This window comes from Amphiprion ocellaris, chromosome 7 (assembly GCF_022539595.1).
Source record: "Amphiprion ocellaris isolate individual 3 ecotype Okinawa chromosome 7, ASM2253959v1, whole genome shotgun sequence".
Classification (NCBI taxonomy): Eukaryota; Metazoa; Chordata; class Actinopteri; family Pomacentridae; genus Amphiprion; species Amphiprion ocellaris.
The window spans coordinates 13,289,264-13,312,886 of NC_072772.1; the positions used below are offsets into that span (position 1 = coordinate 13,289,264).

Consider the following 23,623-nt stretch of genomic DNA (forward strand, 5'->3'; position numbering starts at 1 on the left):
TGTACAGAGCTGATACCCACTGGATAAATGATTCTCCGAAGCCAAATTTGTGGAGCACAGCAAAGAGAAAGGACCAATTAACTTTGTCAAAGGCTTTTTCTGCGTCTAGTGACATAACAATAGCTTCTTTGTTGTGGCGTTGCGTCAAAGAGATTAGATTTAGAAGTCTTCTGATGTTGTTGGTGGAGTGTCGGCCATTTATAAATCCTGTTTGATCGCTGTGAATTATTGATGGGATGATTTTCTCCAGCCTAGAGGCGAGAGCTTTTGAGATAATTTTGATGTCGGTGTTGATTAGTGACAGAGGTCGATAGCTAGAGGGAAGCGTAGGATCTTTGTCTGGTTTCAATAATAATTTAATTGCAGCTGTATTCATGTGCGGACTGATATAACCATTATTTTTAATCTCTGTCACTGTCCTGAAGAAAAGGGGTGCTAACATTGACCAAAAATGTTTAAGAAATTCAGCAGGGAAACCATCAGGACCAGGTGCCTTGCCTGCTGGCATACTGTCTAATGCACATTGTAATTCTTTCATAGTCAGTGGAGCATCTAATATGTCTCTGTAATTTGACGTTAGTTCGGGCATGTTTAGATTGTTGAGAAAATTATGTATATCTTCTATGTTTGGGTTAACTGCTGCTGAGTATAAACTCTGGTAATAATTATAGAAGGTCTGGTTGATTTCCTGAGGTGACTGAGTATACTTTCCTGAGGGATCCTGAATTGCTGTTATGAAGGATTTTTCTTTATTGCGCTGGAGTTGGTTCGCCAGAAATTTTCCAGATTTATTATTGTGTTCAAAATCATTATATCTTAGTTGTTGTAATAAAAACTCTGTTTTCTTGGATAGGATATTATCGAGGTTTAGTTTTGCATTTTGTAGTTCGGACCATAATTGATCACTTGGGTTTATTGCATAATTCTCTGTAAGTTGTTTAATTTTTTCTTCAATTTCTTTCTCTGTTTGTAGATCTTTTTTTTTCTTGTATGAGGAGTATGATATTATTTTACCTCTGATTACGGCCTTTCCAGTTTCCCAAAGCAAAGATGGAGATAAGTCATTAGAGTCATTGTTTTTTAGAAAGTCTGCCCACTCACTCCTTATTACTCGATCAAATTCTGGATCTTTGAGTAGAGAGATGTTGAGGCGCCAAGTCTGAGGAGGTTTAGGGATGGAATCTGTTTGCAGGCTGAGTGATATTGGTGCATGGTCGCTGATAATGATTGGGTGGATTTTAGTAGTAACTTTATGTGCGATAGAGTTATTTAAGAGGAAAAAGTCAATTCTTGAAAATGTTTTGTGCACCGGAGAGAAAAACGTATAGTCCCTCTTTGTAGGGTTTTTGAGTCTCCAGACGTCGTCTAGTCCGAAATCTTTCATATAGTCATGTATGACTTTAACTGATTGTGACTGTTTAACGTGTATTGGACTATTAGATCGATCTACTGAAGGGTTTAAAACTATGTTGAAGTCACCACCGATAATAGTTATTGAGTTAGCAGATAAGTCTGCTAAGTGAGAGAAAACAGTGTGAAAGAATGCTGGATCTTCATTATTCGGAGCATAGAGGTTTACAATAGAATATAATTTATTAAAGATTGTTGCCTGGATAATAATATATCTGCCCTCTGAGTCCGTTACTGTACTGTTTAAAGTGAATGGAATTCTCTTATGGACTAGAATGGAGACCCCTCTTTGTCTGCTGTTATAACAAGATGAAAAGATAATACTATAATTCGAGTCTGATAAACATTTTTCTTCCGACTGTAGTAAATGTGTTTCTTGAAGGAGCAAAATATCTGCTTTTAATTTAGAGACATAGTCCATGATTTTAACTCTTTTTGTTTGTGAGCGTATGCCATGAACATTCCAGGTTACGATATTAAACTTGAACATACAGAGAGAAGATGTTCTGTCACTGAGTATGTAGTAATGTAATATAACATCTGTGTGTGTCCTTGTGAGCTGTCTGTTGCTGTCTGTGAGCTGTGAGTGTTGGAGAGAGATGTATACAGCAGGTCAGGATCTATATATACATTATATAATAGCACATCATTGCCTGAAAAACTATCAACAAACACATTATAAAACATACAAGCACAATAAACATGGGGGGTACATAGAGTGTGAGTGAGAGTGTGGAGGGTGAGTGTGTGAGAGGGGGAGAGAGCTAAAGGGAGACATATAGAGAGGGAGAGAGAGAAAAGTAGAAGGAGGAGGGGGTTCTCCAGTGGGGAGTGTAGGTTAGGAGAGTGAGACATTTACACCTGTGTTTTTTTTTTTTTTTTTTTTTAATAACATTTTCTAACATAAATGACTAAGTGATATATTAAACCTTTAAGCCATTTTTTTTTTTTTTTTTTTTTTTTTAGAAGAGCCAGGGGGTAATGGAGGGTTCCCGAAATAGCTGCCCATCTATGTATAGTTTGTCCACAACCAGTGCAGTCCGTTTACCTTTCTGTCTGTGTTCTTTCATGATGGGATATAATACTTTGCGCCTCTCGTTGATTTCCCTGGGAAACTGGTCGTTCATTCCGAACGACGTGCCTTTCAGCTCCCGTCCTTTGCTTCTTACGAGCACTTTCTGCTGGAAGTGCTCGAACTTTGCAATGATGGGGCGGTGTCGGTTTCCTCCTCGGGGTCCGAGCCGGTGGACGCGGTGGAAAGTGATGTTTTTCACCGTTTCCGCAGGGATTTTAAGCGCCGACACCATGAAGTTTTTAAAGCGAGTCTTGAAGTCATACATACAGCTTAAAAATCTTTTTTTTTAAAACAAAAGACTGATTCAGGAAACAAAGTGATGAAAATCAAGTCCAAAAGAAAAACAGCTGCAAAAAACTGAGCTGAATTCAGTAAAAGATTTTTAATCGTATCCACCACCATTCCTCCATTGCTTTAAGGGGAATCACTTTACAAGACTGAGTCAAAAAAAGAGGGGCAAGTCCTAGAAAGTAGGTAAACCTTTCACAAAATTCAGAAGGAAAAGACGGCTGCATTTATTCAGTGCAGGGACTGAGACAACCAAAAACCACCTTGCCCTTAATCTTATTTTGGATATTGTATTTGTGACCTTTGTGCCACTTTTCTAACAGACCAGATTTCCTTTGGCTGCACTCTCTTCTCCATTGTTGTTTACATGAATGCACTTTTCTGAAGGTTTGTGTGCACTACTGAGACAATGCATTAACTGAGAAGCTGCCATCTGACATTTAAATTATCTTTTACTGTACAACAAATTGCAAATCAATATACTGAAAGATCAAAGAATATGTTGCACTTAAGAGAGGTCATCCTATGTTCTTTAAATCCGTTCAGTTGGTTGGGTTGAAAGTGTAGCAGTATAGCACACAAAGCAAAGGTTAGAGTGATGCTTATGTACTAGACTGTAGCTCTGGCCCCAAGAGCACAAATGGAGTCTCAAATGGACTCTAAGAGCTTCATGACATTTCCCCTCTAGGAAGGGTTACAGTACATTGTTCTACTTCTAAACATTTTTGCAATATTCTGCATATCAAGTTTACACACTTTTTCCTTTTTGGCCCTCTACATAAAAGACACTGGAGGTCAAAAAAGACCCTTGTACAAAATCTGGTGGTCCCAGATAGACCCAGATATAGAGGAAAAATCATCAGTCAGCTCATCATTCTTCACTAATTAATGAGCAACTGTAGGCTAAAACAGCAGCAAGATGTAACAGTTCTTACTGTCCATCTCACCTCTGAAAACACCTTTTTCTCATGTGTTGATTACAGTCCAGATGTCATGATAACATCACAGCTCTGAGATGAACAGCATGAGAACAACACCTTATCCAGACTCTTTTTAAATGAATATAATCTACACTTGAAAGAAAAGGACCTGTGAATACCTGTAACTGACATTAACCGTCGGATTTAGATTTTCAAATCACATGCAGCCAATATGACTCGTAGGGGGACTGAGCTGCTCAGAGTCAAGTTGTTCTTCAGTCGCTAAATTAAAGTTGGTACGTAGAGTTGCAGTACAGAAACCACAGGGAAAAGACTGGTCCTGGCTGGTTGAGCAGGTACATAGGGCAAAATGCAGCGCAGAGCCCCACAGTAAGGAGCACTTACATCTATAAAGCCTGTTCAAGAGTAAAGCTTGTGTGAAGTTAATTTGTATGAAAGCTTCTCCTCATGCAGCTGACTCGCCGATTTGCATCGCTCTGAGTTCCGGACACAAACTTTGTGAGAGAATGAAACAGATGGTGCGCGTGTTTGTGTCTGTATGAGCTGCATGCGTTCATCTGCATGTGCAATCATGTAGCTGTGCTCGTACATCAGCGTTTTATCGTCTGGGGGAGGCAGGGAGGGAAGAGGGGAGGAGGGTAGACACAAAGAGCTGGAGAGATGGACGGCATGTGCCTTATAGAGAGTTCATCACTTTGTTTATTGGATTATATGAAACACCTGTGTCTAGTCTCGCTCGGCGATAATTTCATGCTCTCATTCCTCGATTATAACCGGCAAGGTCAGTAAAAATTCAATTTGTTTCATACTTTTATTTTCCACTTGCGTGATTTTGTCCTACAAGAATACAACACAGAGAGTCGTGAGCTTGGCTGTTTGCAGGTGTGTGAGATTCCTACTTGTTATTTAAGCATTTTGCATGAAACTGAATCAGATTGACAGCACATGATCAGGAACTCACATGTCTCTGAGGTGAATCCGTGCAGATGATTTCAATTATTTTCAATTATTGTATGTATAGACTGAGCTTGATTGACATCTTCCTCTGTCTCCTGTGAGCAGGACAAATTACATACATTAGCACCATTTTATTTATACAAACATTGTGACAGTTATGCACTTTATGGTATCACAATCTCATCCTTATAGGGCAGTGCTTTTTGATGTAACTTTAAAGTGTTGACTGTAATTTTTGGATCAGATATCCTTCACTTTAAAATTCATCTCTTACCCTGCTTTGTTAAAAAATTATCATCTGCAAAATTGCTTTAACCATAAAGTGTTGAAATGAAAGCACTTGAAGGTAATGGGGAGGTGAAGCGGTCATATGAAGGAGAGCTCTCACATCCTGCCAACTGCTTGGCTCTGTGGATGAGTGCTTGATTATGGCCTTGTTAATCACCAAAGTGAGACAAGTGTGTGTCTCAAAACCTGGATTGGCCTTTTGGGGTTGTTTTAAAGTTGAAAAGAAAGCCAGAACTTTGTACATCATCTTGAAAATCTGTGTATTATTTAATCAGGATCATAAAATGAGTGTGATTTGTTGCAAGTTGGATTTTTGATCATTGCAACAGTGAAAAGTAACGTTTAATGGCACTTTGCTAAGAAACACGTTGACACCATAACTTTTAAAGGTAAGTTCAGAATTAAAAAACAGAAAAATAGGATTGCTGTATTATCAGCTGATGGTTCCTAATAATAATACTTTACCCTCTTTATAATGAGTTAATTAAGTCCTAAAACTATTAGAGGGGTTCCCAAACCGTTGCACATTTTTCTGCAGGAGCTGTATTTATTTCTTTTCAACTCAAATCAACAAAACATGTTATTTCCCCTGTGGTGCTCCAACCTTGACATACATGCTTTTGTGGGCATTTGTGTGTGTATTCAGCACACAAGCATGTGAGCACACATGTTTGCGTGCTGTATGGTCCACATTCAAGGGATTCCCCATCCTTGTGTGTGCTGACTGGGAATTTCTGCACCTCATACCATTTATCATCCACGCAAACACGCAACTCATCAAGTGAGATTTATTGACCACGTCGGTCAGAAACAGGTAGGATTGTTTCCATTAGTATACGTCCCTGCAAGGGGAGATTAAATCATTTCATATAATGTTGCAGTGATACACCACGATGGCCAGCAAGTAATAAAAGGTAGTACACATGAAAAATATTATAGTGCTGTGTGGTTATAGGTTACATTTAGACAAAGCTGTGCTAGAAAAAAAGGCGTTAGACGGGGCAGGGATTATTTATGTATCACAGTTTATACACATGAGAAAACTGAATGTGCTCCACAACATGCTCCTGTTAAAACTGCAAGGAAGAGAGCGAACCACTGCAGAATTTCACAGAAACATGCACGAACCTCTGAGTCTTGTTTTTGGAACACTTTTAAAAAGCTGACCTTGTAACGCAGGCTATACAGTTTTGGAGGGTGTGCGAAAACTTGTAAAATTATCCACTGAAATGGGAGGCTGCAGTCACCAGCCGTGGACTGCTGCATCTGTGCTGCATTGCTGCACTGAGGCCAATGAAACATTTAACTGTTCATTTATGGATTTGGATCCATGCAACTACTTGTTCAGTGTTGTGCACACAGTGCTTTAAGAGTTCTGTGAATCTGTTGGCACAGCGTTTGCCTACACTCGCAGTATTTTAACAGTGACAAATACTGCAGTAAAGTCCATGAGGCGTGTATATATGTGTGTGTGTGTGTGTGTGTGTGTGTGTGTGTGTGTGTGTGTGCTTGTGTGTGTTATAGTATGCTTCAGTTTTGACAGAAATCTTTCATATCCCACTCTTTGTCCCCTCTTCCCTCACCTCTCCTCTCTTAATAGGCCTTGAGGGGGAACACAGTGTAACACCTTTTCTCAGACAGCGCTGTACCCAAAAACACACATCCCCAGTCTTACAGACACACACACACACACACACATACGCACACAAAAACTGGCCAAGAATCAAGCCCCACTCCTTTATATTACAATCCAGGAAGACACACACACACAGAAAAGACAAGAAAAGTGCTGATCTGGGGAAGTATAAACTTTGCCTGCGTCAGTGGATCCGCTTAGTGCTGTAAAGTCGAGATATATGGTGTCACTAAAACTGAGTATCCCTTGCAAGTGTGACTGCGCAAAAATGCAGATCGAGAGAAAAATATAATGATAGGACAGAAAGAGTGCAGAAGATAGGAAGAGAAAATGACAGGTGGAGAGGAGAAATAGAAAAAAAGGAAAAGAAAGAAACATACTGGGTGGCAGGAGCAGTAAGATGAAAAGGACATCTGAGAAAAGTGGCTTAGTGGAGAGAGATGGAGCTGGAAAGGAGGGGTGTTTGTTTGTCTGATGAAGGAGCTCAGTTGGATATTATATTGACCCCTCTTGAGCTGTGGTTTCAAAGGTCTCTCTGAAACCCACAGCAGGCGACACTCCAGCTGATTCCACCTCTGCATGAGCACTGCAGCACCTCTTAAAGCAGCATTTCACTTCGGTCAAACAACGTCTCGCTGCGTGGCAAATGACACTGTGCTCAGAGAAGTAAAATATTTGGATCGCTGGTGCTACTCTTCTTGAAGATGTGCAGCTTTTCAAGGTGACACAAAAGGAGCAAAGCGAATACAGACTCTCATCGCTCCTCAATCTACTGCTGACAAGTGCAGACTCACAAAGAAACACAATGGCATCCCCATGCTTTCATGTCTATTGTCAAAGTGACAGCAGGTCCACGGCTCCCCCAAGTGGTAACACTGCCAACCAACACTGTAAAACTAATTAGAGGACACTTGTTAGGCATCTCTCTGCCTCTTTCCTTTGATCTCAGTCTCCCGAGACTCTCATTTTGCATCTTCTCTCTATAACTAACCCAGTGCACCTCACTCTCCCACCCACTTGCTCCATGTAACCATTAAACATGTTATAAAAGTGTCTCTGCTTCCCCTCTAGGGGTTCATCACACACCCACACTATTACCCCCCTGCACCATCGCTACAAATGAGGTATTTAACTGCTGCTGTTCTCTTAAAACAGGAATAATTCAGTCCAAACACATACATCCATTACTGGGTTCCTGTGGGAGTTTTTAATTGAGTGATGAATGTGACTTCACAGACTATGATTATGAGCTGTGTTACTTTCCGGCAGTGTGATTTGCCAAAAGGCTACAGAGTCACCTTGAACATCAAATTTAAAGTAAAGGGTAAGTGTGCGTTCAAGAGCCACAAAGTTAAACTTGGCAAGGTTCCTTTTCTTTAAAGACGAAGTAGTGTTGGAGAGTAAGATGAAGTTCTGCTGAGGTGCTATCCTTAGCTGACCTCGCTGGGGCCCAAGGAAAACACCGACTCCTACATAGCTGCTTATCTGCCCTCATCAATAATGGACTGATACCAAGAGAGGGGAGGAGCAAGGCAACTATACCTAAAGACCAGAGGGAGAAGAGAGAGAACAGCGGGGAGAAACATAAACAGAGAGATAGATCGTTTACGCCTTTGCTACTTTCACAGCCCAGTAAGTTCAAATGATTAAAAACGCAAAGAGAAACAGAAGGACAGAGGGAAGATATGAATCACTACACTGACAGTACCATGACACCTTTCTTAACCTGCCAGTTATCAAATCTCTGTCTCAGTTGGTGTCTTTTTCTGATTTTACAAATTAAATAGAATTATTTCTCTAATTCTGCAACCAGGTTTAAGCTCAAGTGAGTTTCAGAAATTGGTCAGTCAAGCGCAGTGATCCATGGTGACTGTTTGGCCGAATCCAGACAGCACTCAGCTCCCATCTGGCACTCTCCTAAATGAGCACGTCAATAGGCCAAACTGATGCCCTATCGATTCACACAGTCCACTAGTGCTGACACAAGTGAAACACCAGAGGTCTCACTGTGTGTGCTTGTGTGTGTGTGTGTGTGTGTGTGTGTGTGTGTGTGTGTGTGTGTGTGTGTGTGTGTGTGTGTGTGTGTTTGTTGCTGAGACTAAAACAAACACAGACATAGAGCCACAAAAGAGTAATGGCCACATGTGTCCAGTTGATTTTTCAAGCTGTACAGTTGATTTATTGATGAGAGTCATGTTAAGAACCCGCATTAGCTCACCCCATATCCGACTAACGAACTGGAGACGTGTGTGAAAGTGTTAAAGCGACTAACCTATGCGCCTCACATGGGAGGAACATTGATCAATCATGTGATAGATCTGTTATTGCTACTAATGCAATAAAGCTGCTTCTGTTTGTGTCAGGTATGACTTGAGGTTTATGGTTTTGTTTGAATGCTACAACAGGGAAAGCCTTGAGGGAATTAATGTGTCAATGAAATGTTTTTAAAGTGCCATTTAAACAAAAATGTGTCTCAGTGAGAGACAAAGAAGACAGTGCATAACAATGACTGATAAAAAAAGTAATTAACTTCAAGCAGTTCTGAGCAGTCAGTTCTTCTTCCTAACATGCTATAAACCACAGTGAAGTCAAGATTAGTGGAATTTTACAATAAAACATATTTAAAGGTCTGATGAATACATTTTTCTTTTTAAATATCCAAATTTCCCACATTGCTCATGGGATAGAAATGTACATATGTTGTGTAAAATATGTGCATGTATAGAGAATTTTTTCACTCCATCGTCTGTCAGTAACTTGCACCACTACCTTAACGCAGATTGCACATCTGCACAGGTGTTTGCACTTGTGGTGCCTGGTTCGGATTCTTCCTAAGACCCCATGGATGTGCTGCTCGATTGACATCTAACTTACTTTCCTGTTAATTATGCTTTTTGTGGAAGAATGGCTCCTTCATCCGTATAGTGATATGTGTAGATTGTAAAGTTGGAGCCAGAAGTAGTCTCAGTTTCTTTTTCTTTTTTTTAAATGTGGCCAAAATCAGATTCTAGTATGACTTTTGGTCTTTTCCATAAAGCACACTACAAAAATTAGGAATTGTCAACCGGCATAGTCAGGGCTTCCATTGAAGGTCAGTTTAAGTTCACGCAATCACGCTTATTCAGAACAGGTTAAAGTAGCCAAAATAATTGCATGTGCATGTTAGTCTTAACTTGATTTTCTGTAAACTTCAGTTTTGTAGGTCAGTGTTACAGGAACTCTGGTTGTGCAACAACTCAATCTTAGCCTGACAGGTAACCTGACCTGAACCAGAGCAGCATAAAGTAACAGAGTAACTGTTACTTTCAACTACGCTGAATTCACTTTATGCAACTGAAATAACCCCAAAGTAAGTCAGACTAACTGAATTAAACCTTTCTTATTTTGGAAATTAGTTTTCCAGAACAGGGTCCACCTCACAGTCTTAAACTGATCTGCATGTGCAGAAAAGCAATAACAAAGGCAACACGTGCAGCACACTGTCATACAGATGTAAACATAGAGGGCACTGAAGTTAATGTTCATGGTTTGATTTATGAGCTGATGTGAAGTGGAAAGCAGTGAGCTCATCTGCAGATGATGATGCTGAGAAAGAGAGCCACATTTTTAATTTTGGCTTTTTGTGGAATAACGGCTGCTCCTTCCATATGGTGATGTGTGTAGACATGGAGCTGCAGCCGTTAGTGGTGGGATCATGGAGATAATGGCTTCACAGAAACAGAATTTATCCTAAATTTCAGGATGTCAAGGCTTGCTTTTGCCTACTCCTTTCCACAAGACTCTCAAAGCTTGACACTCAAATCAGATGAGAGAGACTAAAAAAATGAGCAAAGAAAAATCGAACTTGGGCCACTTTTTCATGCAGTGCAGATGGCGTCAGTATTCAATATGTCCATCCAACCTGAACACTGTAAAGCTTCTCTGTGATACACAGTGGCGAACTGTAAAATTGGAGTCTTTCAGCCAAACATGTTTGACCTGAAAACCAATTCTGAAGAAGAAGAAAGACACAGAAAGTCCCACCCTACAAGCTGGCAGAATTGACTCTTTAAGTGTAAGTTATTGAAAGCTGAAAGTCTGAATCCATGTTTTTGTGATTGTCATCAGTTTGCTGCAATTTCAAGAAGGAAAACCTCAGCCATGATGCTAATGTCATTTTTGCTAATGTCTTCTAGCAGATTTTAAAAAAAGACAAGATTTTCACTGAAGGGGGTTTTAACCAGACAAGTCCATCAAAGTGCTGTTGTGTATTTTCCCACTGCAAATCCAGAGGAGCAACGTTTCACCAATTTGTTTTAATTTTTCTATTTAGAGTACAACTCTCGCAGAAAACACCACTACATGCATATGCTATACACTGTTTCATTTATTTTACAGCATCATATTCTATAAGCTCCTTACATGTTTTATATGATGACATTTTAGGGTCAGTAAGGCAACTAATAACTATTGCTTTCACTTGTACAAAACTGCAGAATTGTAGCAAAGTCTTTATCTAATCTCTGAATGTACTTAGTTACAGTCCTGGCTTTAACAGTGAATAACTTAATTGAACACATTGTACCGTAAAATCCCTGATTAAACAGACTTTCCCATCTTGTAATTACAGCTCGCTTTCCATCAGTCCAAAGCAATTTATTACATGACTGGTTTGAGGCCAAAGGTGTCACAGGATCTTGGTTGGTCTAATGCTCTGTGTGTAAAGCCCTTCACAGTTTAACACACCCTCTAGCATCCATAATAGAAAAGGCTATAAACCAGGTACTTATACTGCTACATCTACATACAGACAGGTGCTACAAAAGACACTTAGAACATCATTTTTTTTTCTTTTTAGAATATTTTACTCAACTATCTTCTGTAACACAACACTTCGAATGAAAAATAAAACTAAATTTGTGTGTTAAAGGATCAAATATTTCCTTTCTGGTGTTCATGTGTAATCTAGTCACAGCAATGAGTCCACAATGAACCATACAGAAATGTCTAATATACAACTGGCAAGTTTCTAATGTTCATAATAAACAAATGTTTACAAGTGAACGCACTCTCACACACACACACACACACACACACACACACACACACACACACACACACACACACACACACACACACACACACACACACAACACAAAGGCGTCTGTGACTGCCTGACCGATTAAGTATTTAGAGAGGATACCAGCTCTTCTGTTAAATATTCAATTGTTTTCCAAGATGAATAAAGGATGAGCAATTGACGCATTTATCTGCATGTTTGTGTGTCTGACTGCATGCGTGAACGCCTGTCGGTGTGTGAGCAAATTTCCTTGATGAACCACCGGTTGAGTGCACATTTTTGCCGACTGCCTCTTGGTTACAAAATACAGCTTCCTAAGAGCACAGACAGACTGACACTCACACATGATTGTGCACACAAAAAGCCTCACAAACACTTACACACACTACAGCACAAAGTGAGACAAATTAGGCCCCATCCTCTTGTACATAAAAATGATCAGCACATGAACCAAAAATAGTATTGTATTTGTTTTTCATCTTTTAAATCCCTCATTTATTTGTATTGTAGTGTTGTCTGTCCCCACTTAAAGGTCGTCAGTTCTCCACTCATGTTGTTTCTGCCTGTCAGGCACCATAATAAATAAAGTGGTGAGGCTGGACAGTTTCTCCTTACATAGGCAGATGCCAGAGTCTAAACACTGTTAGTGTGCACACGGCTCCAGACCAGAGAGGGGAGGCTTGTCACCAGCTGCAGTCAGTAAATGGTCATTGTGTCTCATTGCGGTTATAACACAACTATTTTTTTAATCTGTCATCTGTCTTTTTTTTTTATTCCATTTCTTGCCTTGAAGTCATAGAGAGCAAGGAAACAGTTGTTAGAGGTCATGTTTGAACCTACTTTTCCTCAACCAAAACATGAGATATATGGATGGTGTTTTTTAGCTGCCCACTACAGATCATTAGTATAAAAAACTTCTCATCTATTACAGATAAACCCCTAGAGTTCATGTAATACAGATGAAGAACTGTGTCATGCAAAATTAAGACGCACTAGTTGACCAATGAGCTGTCAAAGGGTCACAGGGCTGGTGGTACTCCACTGATTAATCACTGATAATTATTTGAAATGTTAGAAATTTTCACCAAAAAGTAGTTTGAACTTGTGTGTTAACTTTTTATGCTACCTGCTGCAATTTGTAATACCTAAACTTATCTTGTTGTAAGAATATCTCTGATTATATTTCTGGTAAAACAAAGTGAAGCAGCAAAAGTGTAAAACTTGTATCAGGGAGGATCCACATGTCATTTCACATTTTGAAGACACATAACACATCCCCGGGGCCTGGGAAGAGGCCCCGGGGAAGACCCAGGACACGCTGGAGAGACTATGTCTCCCAGCTGGCCTGGGAACGCCTTGGGGTCCCCCGGGAGGAGCTAGATGATGTGGCCGGGGAGAGGGAGGTCTGGGCTTCCCTCCTAAAGCTGCTGCCCCCGCGACCCGACCCGGATCAGCGGTAGAAGATGGATGGATGGATGGATGGATAACACATTAAAATGGTTGAGGGACAGAGACACTGAATGATGCAGATAACAACATCAGTAAAGAATGCAAGCACAAAGAAAGAAGTGAGTGACAGAAGAGCAGCCAAACAACTGTGGGAACACTGTCACCTTCACAGCACAGTCCATCAGCAGGCAGAGCTCATTTAATCAGATGGACTGACAAACATCCACACCGTTTGGTAGCAGAAATACACAGAGGTGTTTCCATTACTTCAGAGGACATTACATTGGCTCACTATCAGCTAACTAATGCTTGCTCTACCCTAAACTAAGTCTTCATACTAAAATCTAATGATTTATATAACAGGGACATTTTGTCCCCAAAAATCTTTTGGGTTCCCACAGTGTGAATGTACAAACAGACTACTGTCCCCTCAACACAAGCACACACACATAAACACACACACTGTGCACTCCAGAGCACATATGCTTCGTAATGTGACCTTCTGCCCCCTGGAGGTTCAAATGCCCCTCCACTGTTGCTTGCTTACCCAGCATTCCCCTGCTCTGTATCCAATAATATCATGGCCTTTAGAATAATCTTTCTGCCCACTAGGCTGATTGAATTGATGCCTCTTTTAATTTCATTGTGAGTGATCAAAAATCAGCAGAGTGCATTTGCATCTGTAGCTACTTTAGCATTTAGGTTAAAAGGGGATGTTCTCGATTAATTATTTTAATTTTTTTCTTAAAAGGTTGACTAAACACAATAGTTATTTTTCAGCCTAATATTCATTTATTTTCCCCCGAATGAAACGGTCTTCCTGTCCTGAAATCTGATTGAGACACAAACATCATCATTTGTCCAAGGTGTGCATTGAAATATAGAAGCTGTGAACTAGAAAATGTTGTATTTAACAGATTTAGAAAAGTGTTTCAACTGAAGCAGGAAGAAGATTTTCTCACACTGAAATGACTCAAAAATGGCAGATGGTGGAGGCATCGAATCATAACACGCTGTAACAGCTGCACCCTCTTGAATACAATGTGAGAAGACTGAGAATGCAAATAAAGCAAAGTAGGAGAATGACGGAGGCAAAGGAAACACCAGAGTGAACCTGTGCCAGGCGGGGAGGCGTTCAGGAACAATACGTAGCTCTGGCTGGTGGTCAAAACCACTTTCTGAAGCTTTTTAAAACAATCTTTCTGGGACATAATAGTGGACCTTTGCTTCTCTAACATGCGTCACTAACAGTGTCACATAGCGACAGTTTCAGGCCATGGCTAGATAATTAGCGTTAATATTGGCCACATTAGCCCAGGGGAAACGTTGAATGCATATGTTCTGAACTGAACAACAGTCAGTTGTCACCACAGCCTACATGGTTGAGATGCACATTAATGAGACAATGAGCATGCAGCCATAAGAAGCAGCACTATCTGTCTCAACAGCACTCACAGATGCTCCCTCGTGACTAAAAACACACACCCACGACCCACAAACAGACACACACACTCATGAATAATAAACTGTGGAGCATGTGAGGGCATGCTGTGAATCCGAGGCTCATAACTGCACGTCTCCTCTTCCTCATCCCATCTGTGCCTTTTGAAGGAATTTTGAATGAATCAAATGTTTGGGAAACATGTAGAAAGCATAAAATGTGTCTGTTGTGTGTGTGCTCTTGTTTTGGCAAAGACTAAATGTCAATAAAGCAGCAGGACAGAGAAATATAAGTAAATTTTTATTGGTCTTCATGCTGGGAAGGCAGTCATGGGATATATCTAGGCTATACCAGTATTGTTTTTGTCCAATTAAGTTCCAAAAATGAGCTTAAATTTGGATTTATTTTCAAAATTGTAGCTTCAGGTTAGGATTGTTGTTACATAGCATTAAAAACTTCTCCAATGTTTTTTTTTCATTTGAAAAACAGGGTTTACTTGCTTTTTCAGACCCCTATAAAATATTCAAAATTTTAAAAAGAAAATGCTGTACAACTCCTGTGACAACCCATGACGGGGCACTTTGCCATCAGTTCTAAGGGGTCACAAGCCAAAAGGTTGTGTTAGGAAATGCTCCCACACATTTTGTCATGTCATGACTCACCTCTCCCCACAGAGTCAGCAGGGCTTTGTAAGGAAAACACATTGGAAGGGCAGTGAGGGTGCTGCACTGATTTGCATCTCTTCCTTTGGGGTGTTCGCATGTTAATAAAAGCAATATTTTGCAGTTTGCTCTTGTCTGGGTGAAGTTGTGCCTGGTTTTGGTTATTATATGGTTCAAGCAATGGAAAAGGTTTCCGTTTCTGTGTCTCTATGGGCAGACTCCCCAGCACAGGTCTTGACCACTGATAAACACTGACCTGGAAAAGGACGTTGACAGCCAGCTGTTATGTTGGGTTACCATGGCAACAACGACAAACTTTTAAACACGCACATGCCCGTGGACACACATATGCCAAGGTCCCGAGGCGAAACGCTAAAAGCGCATGGCCATATGAACTCCCATAGCCAGTTTGATCCAACAGGGATACAGACTGCCATCCTTACTTCTTCTACTCCCCCCTTTCTCTCTCCATTGCTGGACACACAGTGGGGCGATGGAAAAGTCACACCCAGTGCTGCCATTTCTTTAATACCATCATAACAACAAAATAAGTTTAGGCCATGATATTATTATACTGACTGTTATACAGTCCAATATGTTGGCAGAATTTAGCACAGATTCGCTGATGAGAGCCTCAGGGATGGGCTGTTCAAATGACCAAAATACAGATCACAGAAATGCTACGCCAGCAGCCTGTCCAAATATAAAACACACATGGACAAACATTTTTAAACCACATTGTGCAGCCGGTTTAGACATTGCCTGCATTCTCTTGTTATTTTTAGAAAATTTGTATTCTCATCATTAACCGTTTTTTTCCAAAAAAAAAAAAAAAATCTGTCTGGGGCCTGAATTACTTTTTTCTCTCATCATAGCTCTTACCTATTACAACAAACAACATAATACAGTTATAAACTATTAATATTCTGTGGTTCCTGTGGGGTTGTTACCTTTAATAATACTTGTAGAGGGCAGCAGTGATTATGCGTTACAATGTGAATGTGAAGCAAGCCGTTGCTTTTTAAAAAAGCATCTACATTACACTGAGGAATAAAGATGAATTAACAAGCTGAAGTCAATGACAGAAACTCTGTCGGAGAATGAAATTCTTTATTAAAGAGCATCTTTCTCACGTCGTCTTCTCTGGCAACAATAACAACACAATACAGGCAAAGCAGCTACACACTGCTTTCCTGCCCGAGGCCTGAGCAGCGATCCACAATGTCCCAATCACTCTCACTGAAACCACTCTCCAACATGATGCTTAGTCACAGATGACAAACTAGAGGAAAAACAATGAGCACATGATGGCGGTTTCTACCAGCGCCTGAGGAACAAGAACTAGATTCCATTCAAAACAAAAATCATTCAACATTTAACGTGACTCATTTGGAGGATAAGCTAATCCCTGTTTTCTATTCAATCTTGTACATTCAGATTAAGGAAAGGCTCCGGTGTCTAAACTGATACATTACTTGTACTATGTCTGTAATGTATAAACAGAGGATGTTTGAAAGGCAACTTTTAAAGCATTGCAAAAACAAATATGATGACAGGTACTAAAAATGTACATATTTCATATCCACAGCACAAGTTTGAGTAAATATGAAGAGAAAAACGAGCATTAAACTGTTAAACAATCTAAATATGTATGAATTTAGAGAGCAGGATTAATATTTTTGGGGTGTTCCACTATTGTTTGAGCATGTGTGCATCTATTCATAGTTCAATCCAACATAAAGCAGAACAGAAACATTTTTAAATATTAGTAAAAATGAAACTTTGTTCGATTTACCAATTAATTCATCTAGAAGTATCAGATCAAAAGTACTGATACAACACTGGCCGAAATGCTGTTTGCCTTCAGAGAATGATCAATCAGCTGGTGGTTTTCACATAGAGATCAATAAGTGCCTGTGATGAAATGACTTTGTGTAATATTAAAAGGGTGGCCTTAACATTGTTAAAACAAAAATACGTGTGCGGTGAATGCTGGGTATTTTTTTGCAGATATTCCACTCTTAAAATGTGGAGTCCAAAACTTTTTCAAGAATTTTTCAGTGCATCAGACCTTCTTTTATGTGCTGCTTTTCCAATTACTGATGTGCAAATGTGTCTATTTCCAATAAAATTAGAATAATCTGAGCACAACACTGAGTAAACATGGCGTCATATACAATCACTTCCCAAAAACTACAAGTAACAACCAATCAAACGAGTTGTTCAAACATCATTTTTTAAAGTCAACTCTGGCATAAAACAGCAATCAATAAAGATTAAGTCTATCAATATGACAGAACGGCCCAAAGTTAACACAAGCAAAAGCGGAAACCTTCTCACACACACTCAGGTTACCTGTAGACCATGCCAGTCTGACTCTTCACTGTATCGTGCAGCGACAACGAGTGGAAGTTGAGAAACTCCTCCAACTGTTTGAGCTCCACCACACTGTTGGGTTTGTTGGACGTCCACAGCATCAGAGGAGCGTAGGGTCGCGGCCCCGTCCCTGAGGATGTGTGCCTCACAAGCCTGCCTTGACCCAGGCCTTGGGCCTGGATCACACCCTGACCTCCGCCCTGAACCCTGGAGCCCTTTTGCTTCGGGTTTGGGATCTCCGGGCATGTTGCTTTGTACAAGTACATCTTCCAGCTGTCCTCTTCACTTTATCCTCTCTTTCAATCTCTCCCTTATTCTGGTGCTGTTTCCCACAATCATGTACGCTTGCAGTAATCCAGGTAGGCCCCTCGCCCACTCAGCGCTACATGGAGCAGAGGAGTGTCTGTGTGAGCGTTTGATTAAAGCTTAGTGTGAAGAAGAAGTATTCCTCGGGTTAAAGTTGCATATAAAGCATACTCCTCTTATTCAAAACACAAAGGAAGAAGTGCAGGAAAATCCAACGCGGAAAAAGATATTTTGAAACTGAATTCTGGAGTCCATAATGAAACTTGGGTCCAATCTGTCTGCAGAAATCCACACAGGAAAAACAGGCTTTTTTTCCTCACATGCACCTCTCCATGTGCTGTGCCACATATGTTCTCTGTGCAGTTACATACATGGAGGCAGAGAGAGAGACACACCAACACAGATAACTCCCCCTCTCTCACCTCTCCTCTCCTCTTCTCTCTCTCTCTCTCTCACACTCATGCAGCCACTTTGCCCCCTGCTCAGCCAGTCTACATTATAAGCTCAGTTTGGTTTTGCTCCCTATTAAATGGCATGGGAATCTGGGACATTTTTCTCTCCCTCCCTCTCTTTCCCTCTCTCTCTCTCCCTCTCTCTCTCTCTGTCTCTCACTCTCTCCGTCCTTACACCCTTTTTCTCCCTCTTATCCTCTCTCACACACTCACTTTCCTCATCATCCCTCCTTTGTTTCCCAGTATTCCCTCCATCACAAGCGCTTTCACTTACTCCTGATTTACTCTCTTGTCTATCCTCCAGCATTTACAGTACATCTCTTGCTACTTGCTTTTCTTCTCGCCATCTCTTAGTATTTTTCTTCTTCTGGCACAGACACACTGTGAGTACACACACTTTTTCAGATGCTTTACTCACTTCGCCATCCCCAGAATGTCACATTACATTGCCACTGAATCTGTTTCATCTCGTTTTGCGTTATATTTCTGACCCTGCACTCTCTTTCTCCTCCGTCTCAATCTAAACAAAGTGTACTCTGAAGTTTTGCCCCTAACAAACACGTAAAATATACGTACACACTCAAGCACACACTTTCACACAGCCATCAGTGTGGTATGAACAACTGTGCTCAATCTGAGGACAGTGTTTTTGCAATGAAGTGAACCATAAAATGAAATGGGGAAGCCTCCGTTTTCTGTTTTCGCTCTTTCCCTCTCCCTCTCACCACACACACACACACACACGCACACACACACACACACACACACACACACACACTGTATATAATCTCTCACCTCTGGCCTTCTCATGGGAGCATTCAATGACATCACGTCTAGTTCTCCAGTGGATTGCGGTAATCGTGAGGAATACCATTCTCCCATATCAGGAAATCTGAGTTTAGATACACACTGTCACTCTCTCTACACACACACACACACACACACACACACACACACACACACACACACACACACACTTACAGATGGTGGAATTTTTTTTTTCTCCACTGCTCTGGTATTCAGCAAAAACTTGGCATTTCAGCCCGACCAAAATAACCAGATGTGTCCACATATACGCACAAATACAGCATGACATGAGATGAACTATGAAAAAAATGCATTATTAGGAGGGTTTCAGCACAGTAATGACATGAAAACTTTCGCTGAATTGTGTCCGTAACCAGGTGTGAATGTGCAGCTGATGCTTTTTATTGTAATAAAATTTCATCCTCTAAGTTTAACCTTGACTCAAACTTTTGTGTGTCAGGATCACTTGTCTTAATTTTCAATATGCAGCTATCAGGTACCAACTTATTGGCCGTACTTTGTTTCTTATAAACTGTGCAGAAAAAGAGTTCTGGTGACTCCTAGCCTGACAAAAGTTCTATTTTCTTAAATAATAAAAGAAATTGCACAAATAATCAGTTTGCAGCAGTAGAACAAACTCAGACAACAATTTTTAAACCTCTGCTCATGTAAAATGTGGACATTTGACCACTATCAGAGCCCAGAGATGATCGTACATGTGTCCCTAAAAGGATACAAAACTATATCAGACTATTGCAAATGCAACAAAAGCAGTACACTCATCCGAACACATAAAATTAGGCAGAGACGTTGGTAGATGGGCAGCTGTGTCCAGCAGGGTCGGTGGAAAAACTGATCCTGCCTGGCAGCAGGAATGTCAGCAGAGCTTATGCAATGCCAGAGTGTGTTTACAGTGTATTTATAGACACTAGATATACACATCCATATGCACACATAAATGCATGCATGTTCGATAAATAGACTGCAAACTTTAATATCAGCACAACAAACAGCTAATGCTCTCTGCTGTTTTAAAATTCACCTTGAATTTTACTCTTTTGTTGCTTTTCTCTCTGTCTCACTTTGGGGTTTTTTTTTTGTTTCTCTCTTTCTGTCTGCCTCTTCGTTCCATCCTATTTTGGCCTCTGGTGTTTGTTCTCCTTTGAGCCACTCAGCATGTGGGCAGGTGAGTCACTGACGAGAATAACAAAAAAAGACTGAGAGGGGAGAAGAAAGGGAGGCATATAGGGAGGATGAGAGGCCAGGGAGAGGACAGTTTGTTGGATGCAACAAGCGCAGGAACGCTGCTTCACAGTATGACAAACAAAGCTTCACACCACATTTCTACCTTACATTTTTCTCTGTCTTCCCTCAATTTAGGATTTTATGTTTCTATTCTGAACTTTCACAATCAGCTCTTTGTTCCCTGAGACTAATTAGGTGTCTTTTTCTGTCTCTTTCATTTTGCCCCCACCACCCCCTCATGTACTCCCTCCAGTGAGTGAATCCCCATATAATGATTGCATATGTCTGACAATTATCCAGCACACAGTGTGATAGAAGCAGGACAAGCAGAGCAGCATGCCATACAACACTACATGCCGCTTTTGTGGATGAATTTGTAAAAATATAGGATGATGTATGAGGTTGTTCTACGCTTACACTATCTGCAGTGCTAAAACTATATTTCTGTGTTGTTTATGAGAATAAAAACACTTTCTATGCCATCTGACTCTATGGCAGTAATAATTATGTCAGTGATCAGTCTCTACCCCTCAGGGACTGTCCTGCTCCTGTTTAACACCAGTGTGTTGGCCTACATTCTCCACCAAATCCCATTGTTATTATCACTGAAAATCTAGATTAATGCTGAGGAGTGAGAGTCAAGTGAGACAGATATTATATTACATTAGTGAATAAGATGTAAAAACAATAGACCAAGTGCAGCATTTAGCAGTTGACATTTCAGACATCCCAAGGCTCTTCTCGCTTTTCTTCAACCCTTTTAACTACTGAGTGAGTGCTATAAAGAAGAAAGCAACCACATTTTGATGTCTAGCTATGTTAGAAATAGTGCAGATACACTGTCAAAAAACTCCAAAACATTCTAGCACCAAATCACTACTGCAAAAAAAATGACAAATAATAATAAACCCATTGGTTTCAATAGGGTCCTATGCACCGTTGGTGCTTGGACCCTAATTACCACCTCATAAAAAAGTTCACTAATTTTCCAGAATTATAATAAAGCTGCGTTAATTTGAGCTGAGGTCACATTTATTTGGCTTTTAATGTGTAATGATGGATATTTGCATAGGTAAAAACCATGAAATTGCCAATAAACATGGTTGAATAATCATATAAAACAAATCATCAGGTGGAGAACTGCAGAAAAATGCTGCTATTAGTGTAAAATTTATGTTTAAAAAAATCTGTAAAAAAAATGTCTAAATATTGGAAAGTTAATAATTTGATTTCAGCTGATTTTAAGTCATATCAAGTTGTAATGAGTTCTAAATTGTAACTTTACATACAGATTTGTACATCCACCCATGCATTATCTATACACCATTAAATCCTCATTAGGGTTGCAGGGGATTGGAGTCAATCCCAGCTGACTTGGGACGAAGGCAGGGGACATCCTGGACAAGACACTGGTCTATCACAGGCCTACATATAGAGACAAACAAGCCCACTCACATTTACACCTAAGGACAATTTAGAATCATCAATTAACCTCTGCATGTTTTTGGACTGTGGGAGGAAGCCGGAGTACCTGGAGAAAACCCACACTGCACAGGAAGAACATGCAAACTCCAAGCAAAAGATCCCAGCCTTCGGGACGCGAACTGGGGATATTCTAGCTGCAAAGCGACGGTACTAACCACCGAGACACTGCGCAGGCCAAAATTGTACATACACCTGCAAATTAAAAAAGTATATTCCCACCTTTAAAATTAATTTTGGCAAATATTTTTGATGTGAAAAAATAATCTTTCTTTAAAAACATGGAAATTCTATGGTTGTTGGAAGTTCTGATGTCATTTTACATTAGATTTGTAACTTTACAGTTAATCTTTGTAATTCTACAATTTTTTTTCTGTATTTCAGACATGCAGAAAAAAAATCAGTTAAATAATAATAAAAATAACATTGTAGCTTAATGTTACTGTGTTTCCATCTATTAAAAGACTGATACTTCAGCAAAAGCAGGGCTGTTGTGTGAATCAAACCTCAAATCTTGGCACCATCATCACACTTCATCCATCAAGCTCTATTAGAACATGTGTTTTTGTTCTCCATGAAATAGGATCATGTTGCCACACCTTTGTCACACCTGGTGCAAAGGGTATGAGGAAATATAATACCTGGTCAGAGAAGGGCAGTGATACTGCTGGCTGTCACGATCATTTGAACTCATCGAGTTTTAGGCCTTGAAACTGCTGTTCACTGGTTTACTGTTGCAGACTATGAAACTGGCTTTGCATTACAGGCTTTAAAAAAATATAGGTCGATTAGATCCATTACTAGTGGAAACAAAACTACTGTACAAATGCAGGCTTGGATTCTAGCTCATTAGTAATTCTGAGGATCACTCTACCACAAAGGAGTTCCCTGATGTCCCTTTTTTTTCTGGTTTCACTGTGGTGGTGCCACCTGATCTTTAGAGGGAAGATGCATCTTGTTACTAACTCAGGTTGTCATGACCATCATCTGAGAATGACAGTTCATATAGTGCATTATTTAAAGCATTGTTTCACTTAAGGCTGCTCTACACTGCAAAAAAATGTTTAAAAAAAAAAAAAAAAAAAAAACGTAACAACTGGGGTTTCAAAATATGCTGGGAAATAATGGAAAGTAGTCATCTAATTAAAATGCAGCAGTTTTCTATAATTTGAAGATATTTTGTAGCTTCAAATTTCCATGAGGTCCTGTTTACAGCTATCTTAAGTAAAAAAAAATCAATATTGATATGTGTAAAAACAATTAAATTATCTATGATATTCATATATACAAAATATAGATTATACATATATTCATAAAAACTGTATTTTGACAGGTTCACAAAGCTTATAGATATTATGCAATGATGAAAACATATTCATTGAATTTTTTTTGCTGTGAAAACCTTGGTAATTGTACATGATATCTCTCATTTAACAAACAAATCGACATAACATTACAGAACTAATATTTATTTTTCTGTTAATTGTCTCTGATGATATCTTATTTTAGAAATATATTTAATAGTATATAATAATATATATTAATAGGATTAAGCTTGAATATAATAGATTAATTGCCTAAATAGAAATTTGAGAACATATTCCAGCATATTTTTTGTGTCCACATTTTTATAATTTTCTTTTAAAAAAGGGAATTTAATGTCTGTTCACAGTTAGAGTGTTTAGATGTTATTTCACATTAGATGTCTAAATTCACAGTCAGTTTTTGTCATTTTATAAATAATTTTGT

General features: G+C 39.7%; 1 protein-coding gene across 2 annotated transcripts in view; it reads right to left on the reverse strand.

The window, feature by feature from the left end:
• The window catches only part of kcnab1a (potassium voltage-gated channel subfamily A regulatory beta subunit 1a), a 132,579-nt gene that overhangs the window by 105,084 nt on the left and 3,872 nt on the right, over positions 1–23,623 (reverse strand). The window contains exon 1 of one of the 2 annotated variants that reach the window (XM_035943550.2): positions 17,562–18,335. The exons of the other annotated variant lie outside the window; for it this stretch is intronic. Coding sequence (XP_035799443.1) covers positions 17,562–17,848 — 287 coding nt within the window. The 5' untranslated portion in view covers positions 17,849–18,335. Of the gene's footprint in view, positions 1–17,561; positions 18,336–23,623 lie in introns of those variants that run through there. 2 annotated transcript variants of the gene reach the window in all.